The 14,603-nt window shown below is 36.3% G+C and overlaps 1 protein-coding gene across 1 annotated transcript; it reads left to right on the top strand.

Annotated features, from left to right (window-relative positions):
* Positions 1-2,911: 2,911 nt before the first annotated feature.
* Positions 2,912-12,693, top strand: LOC120338512 (sodium-dependent phosphate transporter 2-like). The gene is made up of 2 exons (XM_039406529.2): positions 2,912-4,654; positions 5,436-12,693. Exons 1-2 carry the CDS (start codon positions 3,089-3,091, stop codon positions 6,207-6,209), a joined length of 2,340 nt encoding a protein of 779 aa, XP_039262463.2. The 5' UTR covers positions 2,912-3,088; the 3' UTR covers positions 6,210-12,693.
* Positions 12,694-14,603: the final 1,910 nt, after the last annotated feature.

Here is a 14,603-nt window from a genome sequence, read left to right as displayed (position 1 = left end):
TAGGGGTCATTTGGTTTTTTATTCAGAGTTGTCTTGGATTTCAGGGTTTGTCAGTGTTTTTGTTGTGTATATGGTCTTTCTTGCATTTTACTGCCTGGTATCTGTTATTTTTATTTTATGCTTTTCGTTCCTTTGGGAGTGTTTGGTTGTTTTGGATCGTTTACTGTTCGAGTTGTTAATAAATGACATAAAATAGCATAAAGACTTGGACTATTGAGAGAAAACTTGACGTCAGATCATATTAGAAGATATTCTGAACCTGGATAATTATTTCATACATTGCCGGTACGCTACAGATATTTCCCCCGAGCACAGATTTCCCTGCTATTTCCGTACCAATGACTAGTCAGCAATAAGTCAAAGATAACATACAAATCTGGGCCGAACTGAAACATATGGATAGGGGACATATTCACATGACTAACACAGACAGTCACCGAACTATCAATAGAACTAAAACTAGGAAAATCGAAATAAAATTATGGCCCAACCCTAATCTGGTACACATACTTCGGGAGTAGCATACCCAAATCTGTGCAGTCGCCCAGACACTTTTTTCGCACAGACAGATAGGATAGCATAGGATTTACTAATTTATCCCGGGAGAGGAAAAGGCTGATAAGACTGCCAAATCATATGGCGAACCACGACCTCTAGTCCGGTATGTCGGGTATGGGGTTAGTTAGCTAGTTCTTTTTTGTTTTCAGAAGCATGGACTTACGGAGGAAGCCGTAACCGACCAGCTATTCTTAAACCACCCTACGAGCCTGCGAAGCCACGCAGGGTAATCAGAGGTGCGGTGACGAAAAAATTAACTCGCTCTCTTTCTGTTGACTCTCAGCACTGCATTTCTCACATGGTGAACATGCTCGCATCCCGCCATCCGCACTTTGTTAGCGCGGAGTGCGCGTGTTCGCGAGTAGCGATGTTGCAGCTGTTTACTCGTCTCTTTTGCTCTTCTCTTTAAAAGTAATTAATATTTACTTTCCTCGTTTGCTGACTCTGCAAGTGAGGCTGCGGTGGAGGAAGGTAGACTAATTTATGTAGCTTGTCAATAGATTAGTATTACGATACGCTGAAGTTCATGGGCGAGGCGCCGTGATGGTCTGTCTGTCGGGAATATGGGAAGACTAGGGGACTTGCTGACTGGGGGTTTCATTTTATCCCTGGGTAAACGGAAGGGCGCAGTTCACTGAACGCCGTTCTCATTTAAAATAATAATATGGCGTGTACCAGTAATCCGAACGGAACGTGCCATTTTGCGAAGGACCAGTGCCCAGGGAGCTGATTATAATCGGGAAACAATTCGTCTTACCTGTTAGGTGTGTTAGTAATAATTGAGCTGACGATGGTTGACACGGAATTAGCGCTGGGTTATCAGTAAATATATGGTTTGGCATATCATTTTTTCGTTTTATTTTCTTTTTATTATATAAATATGTCTGTATGTGTGAGCATACACCAGTACACTGGCAGACTGGTACATGCAGACATTAATTAATATTATATTTTTAGTTGAATGAATATGTAACTTTACCACTAATTTTGAGAATGACTTTTATTTAAATTTTGCATGTTTTAACTACAGGGGTGGTGACTACTCTACGGCCCATGGGCCGGGCTACGACCCATCTAATAGGGCCACATGGGCCATGGCCCATCAAGCTATGGGCCGCGGCCCCATCAGAAAAAATTCAATTATCTTAGCAAAATTTTCAATTTCTACAAAATTGTCAATATTCGAACCAAAAAAATCGCAGTGGTTAGGACCAAATTTTGTTCAGATTTTTCATAATAGTAAATTACAGTTCTATTATGAGTTCGGGGACTGTCTGTGTTAGTCAAGTGAATAGCCCCTTTACACAGCTTGATTGGCCCGCGGCCCATAGCTCGATGGGCTGTGGCCGAATTTGATGGGCCGTGACCCCAGCCCATGGGCCGTAGAAGAGTCGCCACTTCCATTCTGTTTTAAACCTCACTTAGACCTTCTGACCTTTGTCTGCTATTCTGATTCCATAATCAGTTTTTATTATGCTAACTACAGAATTATGGAGATAATACAGTACAACAGTAATATTCTTGCACTTGTATTAAACATAATTCTGCAATAAGGTATTTCATCATTTTCAATCATCATTCTCAAATACTACTAACTAATGAGGAAGTTCTACCCTCTCTGCCTCTTGTTTCCTGGGTCAAGTTGGGAGGTCAAAATCTGCTCAAGATTCCCAACTTTTCATCTCTAATAAATTACGGCCTGTAGCACAAATGGCCCTGATATAGATAGCATGATGATACAATAACTGGGTAACTATTCCCACACGCAAACGAGAGGCCGTTGTTTACTATATGCTTAAGTGGTCTTATCGACCTTCCTCATCCGGGAATAAATATAAAAGTTCTATCCTATAACAGTACGGCACAATATACAGATCGAGTGACATCGTTGTCCCATTTCAGAGAAACCCATTTTACAGATGACCAGACACCCCTCCTTTGGGAGACATCTGGACATTGTTGTTTCTCAATATCGGTAATAATACAGTATAATGGAGTTGCGCAAAATACTACTAAAAAGCGCAATCTAATAACGCCATCATTGAACTCCTTGGGAAAAAATAATCAGATTTACAAAAAAAAAAATTTATCGTGGCATTCGAAAGTTCTTAGCAAAAAGCAGCAATTTTGGTCACGTGACAGCCGCGATTAATTTAGATTAATATTGAGACAAGCATGGCGCGTTATTAGGCATCTGACGTGGTCCCAGACACCCCTCGTTAGTGAGACACATAGAGTGTTTGTTTTATTGAGCCAAATGGAGGAAATTCTTGGAATTTGGATAGTGTGCTGTACTGTATATACAAAAAATTTCAGTTCAAAAATGTGTTTCTTATTCCCATCTCGATTTTAGCATAGGCTTAAAGACCAACACCTGTGTTAGCAAGTGTGTGGAGATAATAGGACCAGCTTACAAATTTGATTGCTTGAAATTGTCAATTGGGTTGTGGCCATGATGGTCTAATTACAACTGTATTAAAGGGAGCTTTTCTGAGCGTTAAAAACAGCAAAATAAAACTGCAATTCCAAAATGGCAACTACTGCTGCAGCGACTCTCGCTGCTATTTTTACAACGGCTACGTCTGGTCTTTCACTGGAAGAATTTCAAAGTGAAGTTATTGGTCTTCTCATTGTTGGGTTTCTGATTGCTTTTATATTGGCTTTCGCTGTGGGTGCTAACGATGTTGCGAACAGCTTTGGTACGACTGTGGGAGCTAAGACTTTAACATTAAGGCAAGCGTGTATTCTGGCATCTGTGTTCGAAACATTGGGTGCGATTCTCCTCGGAGCAAAAGTTGGAGAAACTATAAGAAAGGGAATTATCGATCCTGATTACTATAAAGGCCAAGAAGAGCTTCTCATGGTTGGAGAAGTCAGTGCAATGGTTGGGTCAGTGTTGTGGCAGCTAGTTGCCACATTTTTGAAATTACCTGTCTCAGGAACTCATAGTATTGTTGGGGCTACAGTTGGATTTTCTCTTGTAGCTATGGGCTCGCAAGGTGTCAATGTCTATAAACTTGGACTCATCATCGCTTCTTGGTTTATATCGCCAATTTTAGCTGGAGGACTTGCTGCAGGGTTTTACTGGCTTTTGAAACGACTTATTTTTGTCAAAGAGAACCCAGTACCTGCAGGATTACTAGCAATGCCCATTTTGTACAGTTGCACTGTTGCGATAAATTTCTTTTCCGTGTTCCATTCCGGTGCACCATTACTTGGATTTGATAAAATTCCACTTTGGGGGGATTTTTTGATAGCGATTCTTCTTGGTTTGATCTCGTATGCAATCGTTCGACTCATTGTTGTTGTGAGGATGGAGAAAGCAATAAATGCAGAGCGCGAAATAATGATGTCAGAAGCAATAATGAGACAAGCGAATGATACAAAAAACAATTACGGTAAAAAAACAATCGTCGCTCCTGCTCTCGAAACGATTACAGAAAAGGAACAATTACTAGAAGAAGAATCAGTATTAGAAGATTTAAAAACAAATGGAAATGGTAATTCCTTTTATGGAAACAATATTGGTGCGGGAGATGCACCAATAAAAACTACGAAAGATTTAATTTCGACTGAAAAACCAACAGATTCTCCAAGAAAAACTTCTGGTTCAAAGAATTCGGTGTCTTCAACTGGAGATTCGAAATCGCACAGATGGCATTTTCTAGATAAAAATTTGTCGGAGGAAGCGAAAGAAGCTAGAAAACGGGGGAGGAATCTGAGATCTCATTCAGTTGGTGATCACCATAGTCATGTTAGAATTCCACCAGTCCTGCAACTCGAAAAGAAAGTTTTGAAGTCAACAACACCTGAACCTACTGTACAAGAATTGAAAAATAATATCAGAAAAAATTTCTCTGAACCCTCTATGGTAAGTCTTGTAGAAAACATGGGTGGTGACTTTTTCGAAGTTCACATCAATCGCCAGAGGAGGGCAGTCACGATTCAGCGTAAACGAAGAACTTTATCAGGTGGTGGACTTTCAGAGTCCGCTGCCTCTCAACCAACACTAGGAGATCGAAAATCGCAAGGGAATCGATTAGACTCTGGAGGGGACGCAGATGGGGTATCATATAGTTCGCAGAGAGGAAGCCAGGTAAATATGAATTTTTATATGATGCTCGTCACAAGCCTTCCACTGTTATCTAGTGATTGTTTTTTTTAGGGCGTTTTTTTCACACACTTGACTTTGAACAAGGCCTTATACAAGCAGGCACTGTTATTCAACGATATCTAAGGAGTTAAAATTGTTGTTGTCCTTTTATTAATTCGTAACATTTATTGAAATGCTTTCAGTGAATATGGTTTTAGACTATGATTATGATTGAATAACAGCTTGAAAGCTTCATATCTTCGACAAATCACGAAAAATTCATGTTGATCACATCTAAAACGAGACAAATATATCATTGTTTTTCCAGTGTTGCTTTTTATCCGTTCAGATATTGTACGTTTGGATTTAATTTTCTGACGGATGGGCCGTAATTTTTAAATGAAAATGTTCTAAATTATTTCTAAGTTAAAAAATTTGGTGCTCCCGAAGTATGCGAACCAAGATGGCGGACATCGGAACATAACATGGGTAACAGGTTAGGGTTAGGCGATAATTTTTTTCCAATTTTCTTTATTTTAGTCCTATTATCAGTTCGAAGACTAGCCAAGAGCCTCCCGTAGTATTTATACCTGAAATTATGGCATAACCCTAACCTAGTACACATATTACATTCCGATGTCCGCCATCTTGGTTCGCATACTTCGGGAGCCCCAAAAATTTACTATATCAAATAAAATAATAAGTATTCGAATATTCATTTTGGACATTCCTGATTGTAGATTATCAGATTTGAGCTATTCCTAATTCCAATTTTGATTTTCAGGTTCAACTGGAAGAACCATTTGATGATAGTGAGGATGAGGGAACAGGGCTAATAATGAAATCTTCTAAGGATGACCAAGAAGTCATGTTCCTTTCTTCAGATCAAAATTCGTACACGGGTGCGATCGAGGAAGGTTTCCGCAAGCTTTCGACTTCACAATATCCGGATAAAATCGAAATCAAAGTAGCTCCCGGCCAGGCAGTGGACTCGGAAAAAGGGGAGGTCAAAAAAGAGAAAAAAAAAGAGGACAAAGAAGATAGAATGGAGGTTCGAAAGATCTTTAGTTTCCTACAAATTTTAACAGCTTGTTTCGGTTCTTTCGCACATGGTGGTAACGACGTCAGCAATGCTATTGGGCCGTTGATTGCTCTGTATATTATTTATTATGAAGGCTCAGTACAGCAGCAAACAAGTACCCCACTTTGGATTTTATTGTATGGAGGGATCGGAATTTGTCTCGGATTGTGGGTTTGGGGTCGAAGGGTGATTAAAACCATGGGTGAGGATTTAACTGATCTTACCCCCTCTAGAGGATTTACTATCGAGTTGATGAGTGCCGTTACTGTTCTTGCTGCCTCTAACATCGGGATTCCGGTTTCGACGACGCATTGTAAAGTCGGTGCTGTCGTCGCGGTTGGTTGGGTACGCTCACGAGAAGCAGTGGACTGGAAAATTTTTAGAAATATCGTACTTGCTTGGTTTGTTACCGTTCCTGTCAGCGGAGGACTCAGTGCTCTTGTTTTTGTAGCTATGAGGGCAATAATGGGGCTTTAAATTTATAAAACTTACATTTTTTTGTGCCTAATATTTAGTTAGCTTGTGAGCTTTCTGTCTTAAATGGGAGACTTGCATGGAAGCTTTATATGTGAACCACCAATTTTGTCGTGAATCTGTCTCTCAGAGCTTACCCTAACCTATATTGTTATCTTTGACACGCCATTTCATATGCTCTCTCTAATCATTTGCCTCAAGTTTTATGTCTATTCTGAGTTCTGACTCACAAATACCACTCCCTATGCTAACTGCAACTTTAGGTAAAGTCTAGGTATGTCTATTATGACCCTGAATGTAACATGAATCTCATTTTATGTGCTATCTCAATGCTTCCGAAAACAAATAATTGGCTAATCCCATACCTGACATGGACTGTTAACCGGGCGAAAGGCTGTGGTTAGCCATTTGCTTAATGGCTATATTAAATATGTAAATCTTATTCTAATAATTCGTTCAATTTCTATATCTTTTCTCACCCAGAGCATGCCATGAATCCCACTTTATATGCTTATTCTAATCACCTGCCTCAACAATTGTATTTATTCCAACTATGAATTGCTATCAAATCAAATTTACTCCAGATATGATTTGTGCCAAATTAACCAAAATAGTCTATAGAGCAAAATTTATTGATGATAATAGAATAATTTGTCTGGAACAGTGGTTCTCAAACTTGGGTCTGCGGCTCCCTAATTTTTGGTTTGTAAATTGTGGGGTTCGTCCGTGAGAAAAATGTATGTTCTAAAAAAATTATATATTTTTCTGGTTATGTTTCAAAATTTGTTACTGTATATTCGATTTCGCAATACTTTTTTTTCAGTTATTGGAGATATTTTTATTTATAATTTTGAGTTACTGATTTCTCAAAACTAATACGTATTCCACTGAAGTTCTGAATATGAAAAACAAACTTATGAATTTAATATATCTTTTTGCCCCACTAGGACAACTTATGCTAAGCATGGTTCATATTATTCATTGGGTGTCCATAAAGTCTTGAAATTTTTTAAAATTGCAAATGGAATTCATCGATACCATATATTGTTTTGGCTTTCACAAATGTATTAAATGAAGTAAAAATACTTGAAAAATTACTGATTAAAAAACAACAAACCTGGTTAAGATATATCGAGAACTGACTTCATAACAAAATTGTAATGAGACTTTTATGGACACCCCTGTATATACCATTTTGCTTATTTCTTGTACTAAAAAATCTGTCCCTTATTAAATCTTCATTATGCACGATTCAATATGAAACATATTGAAAATATTTCTCAGAATGGTTTTATCCTAAACCTATTCAATTCTCACTGTCTCGTTTTTCGGGCAAAGAAGTTCTTTTTTTGTGTAATTTGAAAATGATTCAAAGACGTTAGTTTACTTTTTATTGCCTTTTATTCGTTATTTTTAGTGTGTTTCATTCCCATTGCCTTTTGATTGTTACTTTTTGCTGTTACATAATGTTTTATTTTTTTTCTCACCCTTTTCAATTTCAAAGTTGCTGCTGTAATAATATTCATAAATGTGCTGTTAGATAAGTTACTGTCAATGTAGATTCTGGTACTTTAATTGAATGAATTTCCAAGATATTTTCTAAATGGAATTTCCAAGACCGAAAAGTTTGTTAAGAAAACTCCTCATTCTCAAGTCATTTTTTCATGCTATTAGCTTTATTAGTCTTGAAAACAGATGCCAATTTAAAGGTCTTTCATGAAATTGCCTGTTAAACATATCCTAAACCAGTGAAATAACTGAAAAAAATGGCTTTTTTAATTTAGTTGATTCTTGTTTCAGTTTTACTTGACATTGTTCTTAAAACGTTATATTTTGGGCGCTAAAGATTTTGTGGTGCAAAATGTAATACTTACTGTAAAATGCATTCAGGGAATTTTTTTGGGGGTCTCGATAAACTGGAAAACTCTCTCACAATTTATACTTTTCGTCATGAATTCCTTTTTATTTATTAAGCTTCTTTGCGCCAAGGCTCTGTTTGGTCGACGTGCTTTTATATTTGATCACCCAATTTTATGTGCACTATTTTAAATTACTGCGACTGTCTTATTAGTTTGGTTTGTATACTGAAGTAATTGAATGCATAGGCCAGGGGTTGCCAAACCGGGGGCTAACTACGCCTCGCGTAATGATTCAATATGGCCCGTCGAATTTGATTGAAATAGTCAATACTTTTACCTTTTTGTGTTCTAGATGCCGCCATTTGTTACGTCATAATCACAGTTCAAGCATGTGTATATTCTGTTTCTTGCGGGCGCTCCCCTCTCCTGGTCCGCGAATAACCTTCCTTTTTAATTTCAACTTGGGATTCACTGACATAGGTTTTTTATTCAAAATTTAATTGTTTTATCGAATGCCAAAACCATTCGCTTATTGTCATGAATTTTGAACATCAACAATTGTCATGTTGGATTAGTCCTAGTCTATATCTCAAGCAATGAATTACATAGGTTTGAATTTCTCTTTAATTTTCTTTTCACCCATTAAATTCTTTTTTATTATTATAGAGTACAACATTGCATGCTCAATTTAATCTCTTGCCTGAATTCTAACAGCTATCATATTGCGAATCATACCAACTCATTCCATTTTGTATTAATTTCCATCTTTGCTCTTTGTTCATTAGATTAAACATTTTGGGGTGCTCGTGTAGTTTGTGAACCAAGATGGCGAACAAACACCGGAGCGTAGTATGTGTACCAGGTTAGGGTTAGGCCACAATAATACAGGAGTCACTTGGCTAGTCCTTGAATTCGTAATAGAACTAAAATAAGGAAAATTGGAATAAAATTATGGCTTAACCCCAACCTAGTACACAAACTTCGTTCCGGTGTCTGCCATCTTGGTTCACATACTACAGGAGCGCTCATTTTGGTTGTTGACTTCATAGTTACCGTACTTACCATTTCAACTGGCACATTTTTATTTTATACAATTCAAAGCGGGAATCATTGTCCATTTTCAAAACTAGCCGGTTTGTCTTTGAGAAAATACTTGGATTTGTGAATTCAATGCTCGGTTCCGTTATAATTTGAATTTAATTGCTATCTTTTGCCAATATCCTTCGCTCATATGTGATTTTATATTTATTGATAATTGTCAACATTTTCACTATGTAGGGCATTTTAATTTTAAACAAATGGAATTACATTTCCATTTCAAAACAAGATGCTGTTTGGTATGCCCTCGATAAAATAAACCGGTTCTGGGAATAGATCCTCTGTCTCATTCTAAATTATGATTTTATCGCTAACATTTGACCATTTTGTTTATTCATATGCTCGAACAAATTTGTTGATTTATTTACAGTTACTGATAGTTGGCCACATTTTTACTGCAGGGCATTTTAATTTTAACCAAATTTTTGTGGAAATCCTAATTCCATTTTGATACCTCTGTTTCATTCTAATTTGTATTTAATTACCAACTTCTGGCAATCTCATTTATTCATTAGTTACTGCCTGGTAATTGTCAACAACTTTATTGCAGGTCGCATTTTAATTTTATAAAATTTTAGTGGGAACCCAATGTCCATTCTAGAACAATATTTTTTAATTTTTTTAAGGTGTTTATATCTTCATTTTTGACAAGGTCGAGCAACTCTCTCCTATTTTGAAATGTAAAAAAACATTTTTTGTTTCGTACCAGCTTGAAACACTTTTTAGATCATCGAAACTCTTGAAAACCCACATTTTCCAGCTGTAACCACGAGCTGTTACGGCCACTTGACAAACATATTAATAAAGTAGTGTCAAATATGGCAGTAAGTGAAAAGGTTCTCTATTGAGCCCTATTTAAGAATCTATGTAATATAGAAAGGTTTAAGACTGTCTATGCTCAAAAACTTGACCGGAAATGTTCCAAATACTTGGTGATTTCACAAGTTAACAGTTGTCATAGTGATTCATGTATGCATTTGTCACTAATGTGACATTATCTGCTGTGAATCTCTGTACAATTTTACGAGAATTGCATGGCTTAATTCAGGATAAATAAGAATTAATATAAAATCTTAACTGTAGCCCTATCATTCCCAACATCTGTTTATTTTTAGTACATTCTTTTCCGGATTATAACTCAGATGTTGTTCTGGTTTCAAAGTGCAAGGTACAAAAGGTCCAACTTTAATGCATAAATGAATTTTGAGGTGTCAACTGTCAAGACTTCAAATAGTGATATATTTCCTTTTTTCTAGTCTTGGTGTATTTAGCTTCATGTATATTAATTTGAATTTAGACAGGCATCATATAAATATTGCCATGTATTTGTGCTTCTTTCTAGTGGTTGTGTGGCTCTGAGGAGGTAATTTGGAACATATTCTAGAGGTGACCTGGGTAAACTACTGCCCGCGAGCCAAATCTGGCCCATTGAGTAATTCTTTTTGGCCTGTCTGATGCTGCGACAACCAAACTAAACCAAATTTTGATGTTTCAGCTAAAAAATAGCCCAAGGAATTTGTTGAGATGGCAACGTAATTTAGTTTTAGCACCAGGCTTATGTTTCCACTTTTTGTTTTCCACTTTTGCTTTTGTAATACTGTAAATATTGTTCATAAATTGTAACTTTTAACATCACACTCACATGGCCCGTCTCTAGGTGGGCAAAATTTTTGGCCCTCGGTCTTTTATAAGTGTATAACTTTTATAAGTGTCGTAGATTACTGAAACTTTGGGCAATTTACAATTTTTTTTTCTGTTTAGGATTAGGAACCTGTAATTAATTAAATTCAAAATCAAATAAGCTATATTCATTTCAACTATCCGGCAATACTGTATTTAATATATATGAGTTCACATTGATTTATGCAAATTGAAGATGACTAAATTTGAGAATGTTGTCAAAATAGTAAATTATATTGACCATATAATGCTAAATTAATGCTATCTTGAATAATGTAAATAATTTTATTTAGTTTTGACCATAAATTTTATAGCATTTCCAACATTTGTTGTATTTACTTCATTTCCCCTTTTAGATATCTTTCTCTGATTAAAAACCATCTCCTGTTTTGGTTCCAAAGTGCAAAGTACGCAAAGTCTAAACCTTCAAACTTTTTTGAGTAAATTAATATGAGGGTGTGTTGTAGGCGTGCTTGATACTTAGCTGCATCGCTGTTCAGTCCTTGGTCATCATAAATGCCTAGTTTGCAATCTGTACCAGTGTTTATAATAATGGTTATACTTGGTATGATTGGCCATATACAAATCATTGTTTTTGACAGCACTGGTAAGAAGTAAAGATATAGTGTGGCCCATTGTTTCTCAACATTTTACTCTTGTGACTCATTTTCAGCGTAAAGAGAAATCATTGGCCAACGAAGCCTTTAATAAAAATTTTGGGAGAATCTTGACTTGTGCAAAGCGCCCTAGATGCTGAAACTTGTAGTCCATTTTCAGTAGAGAAATCCCACAAAGAAGGCTAACAAAACCTTCAATAAAATTATAGGTATCATAAAAATATTTTTTTTATTGATACAAACAAGACAATAAAAGTGTCAACGATTAAACTAATCTTTGTGCCTATCTATCAGCATGTCAAGTTGAATTTCCAACTTCTGTTTAAGCTCAATCAAGCGTGAATCTTCTTATCAATTTGTAATTGTTGATGTTTCCCACGGTAACCCTATTTCAAAAATCCAAGAGACCACCAAGCTGTTTGACTGTGTGTACAGACAAATTCCATTACGGCAATGAATAAGAAAGAAAAAAGTCACTTTATATACTTTCATTAATTTGTTAACTGTTTGTTTTGTAGCAGTTGTGCATGCATTACTATGAATATGCCTGGAAACGTTCACCTACATTGTTTTTCACTTTTCATGAACTATAAAATCAAAATATACCATAACTAAAATATTTAGTGCTTTACGATGAACATAGATAATCCTCACTGAAAACATTGCAGAATATTAACTTATCATTTTATTTTTTATTTGTAAGTGCCTTTCAGTTTGTAAATTCAAAATGCTTTGTGTTACTGATTAAATTGCACATAGTTATTGCTTATGCCTCAGCTTGCTTTATAAGCTTATTTGATTCATCGTTATTTAACCCAAGGGATGACTCTCGTTGATTTTTTTTCTGACTGAGACTATTTTTTATTTCAACTTTTGTTTAGTAAGTAGTCTTAGTAGAGTAGAATATTATTACCGTGCAAGTATCGACTTTTCTGTTAGCTTGATCCATATTTCTATATCTAAAGCAATAAATTGCACCGTTTTTGACAATTTATCCTAGTCTCTTTGTTTCATCAGTAATTTCCAACACCTCTGCGATTTTGTTCAAATGTTATTTTCCTTTTCCCAGACAATTTATGAAAGCCTTCACCCTTCATGCATTGTTTGGTTAATTTTCCTTTTTTGTTGATTAATTTTTTTCTTTTTAATTCATCATTCATGTATATTGCAACAAATGTCTCGTTACTCCATAATCTGAATTGCCAATCAATAAAGTATTGATGATGTGGGGTAGTCATGGTTTGTTTATGGCACCCGGAATTTAGACTGGAATTCTGTATCATTCAAATGTCGATTGTGATCATGCAACCATCCTTATTCCAGACTGTTTAATTTTTGTGGGAAAAATCATGATATGTGATTCAGACTTTATTTGATAGTTTTTCTTTCATGGTAATGAATGCCAGATTTAACTAAGTACTGCTGATAAAACGGCACTCCAGAAGTGTGTGTACCAATATAGAGGTAACTAATTTTGTTCGCCTACTTCACATAAGTTGTGTAAAGGGACTGAAACCTATGGGCAGGGAGTATATTCACATTCTAACGCAGACAGTCTCGAACTGGTAGTAGAACAAAAATAAAGATTGACTTGGCCTAACCCTAACCTGGTACACATACTATGGGAGTACCGATAAATGTTATTTTGTTAGTAACATAATTTTGAGGCAATATAAGTTTTTGGGTTCTGATCTGTCCAAGTTCATTTCTTAGATATTTTGCAATAATGTTTGTTTATAAAGTTCCAGAATTGTTTTTTCTTCAAAACCTAATACCAAGACTTGAGACTGGAAAACAGTTCATCTTATCTGTGGAAACAGTTCTTCGCAAATCGTTCATTTATTCTAAACACTTATACCTCTTATCTCTAGAGTTAGGTTGTGGAAACAAGAATTGGTTAGGTCTTCAAATAATGGAATATCCTTGTTTCCGAAAACAAATAACTGGCCAACTAATCATATTCCCGACATGGACTGGTAACCGGACGAGAAGCCATGGTTCGTCATATGATTAAGCCGTCTTATCGGCTTTCCTCTCCCCCTGGATAAATATGTAAATCCCAATATAATGGAAAATGTTTTTTTTTCTTCATATTTGGTTACAATTCTTATCAAATTATGAATTATATTCAATCGGCTGACTGCGTTTGTTATTATTAATTAGCACAATTTTAGGAGCAATGATTGTTTTTTTTATTTGTTTTGATTTAACCCGGAAAACTAAATGCCGATTGGGCCTGTGTTTGATGTTATAAATTTTTTTTTTTTAAATAGTTATTTGCAAATCAGGATTGAAATTTATGCTGTAGATCGAATTTTACGGATAATGATAGTCCAAATCCATCGTATCGCTCCCTCCTGTCCATGCTAAAACAAATTTATTGCTGTTACTATTTTATTGATGACTGTATTTTTTTGGTGACGAAGTAATCAACTCTTTCTCTCTCTTGTGTAGGAATAATTCATCATTGTATTCAGTTCCCGGTAGTTGGATCTGCCTACAAAACACTCGTTTATTGGTTTGCGCACTCTTCCTTTGAGCAACGTTTCAATAAATCTCATATCGATTGGACAAGTGATTGTGTTTATCTTCTACATTTGAGTAGGGTGACGGAGAAAGTTCTTTTGTGGAACACGTTGTCACACCAATGGTATAAGCGGGGATTCCATACCGTCCTTATTTCTAAGAATTGTCCTTATTTTTGGCTTGCGTGTCCTTATTTTGTCTTATTTGGACTTCATAAACGAAGCTTTGTGGTGTTTGTTTTATCGCCGAAGCTTTTTTGTGGCATCATAAGAGAAACACAAAAAAGCAAGGCACCAATAGGCATAAAGCATTGTTAGTGTGGCGATCCTTAGGTTTTGTCGTGGCTTGGGTTCCAGATCGATGGAATCCCTCAGTATAAGACAGGTGTGTGCAACCTGCGACCCACAAGAAAAAATCGTGCGGCCCGTGGAGAAGTTCTAATTTGTGTAAGCAGTCCGCAAAAGGGGTCTTAATTCAGTTAAAATCTGATACGTGGGAGTAATTCCACTCCATCTTCGTTGTAAAGCCTGCGTCCAATGCCAAAAACAGCGATGAGCTTGTGCGAAGCGAACAGCGCGGTGCAGCCCGCGGTTTTACCCAGCTATTTGAATCTGGCC

Source organism: Styela clava, chromosome 10, assembly GCF_964204865.1.
Source record: "Styela clava chromosome 10, kaStyClav1.hap1.2, whole genome shotgun sequence".
NCBI classification, from domain to species: domain Eukaryota; kingdom Metazoa; phylum Chordata; class Ascidiacea; order Stolidobranchia; family Styelidae; genus Styela; species Styela clava.
Note: the sequence above shows the minus strand (reverse complement) of the source record. Positions and strands in the feature narration are given on the sequence as shown.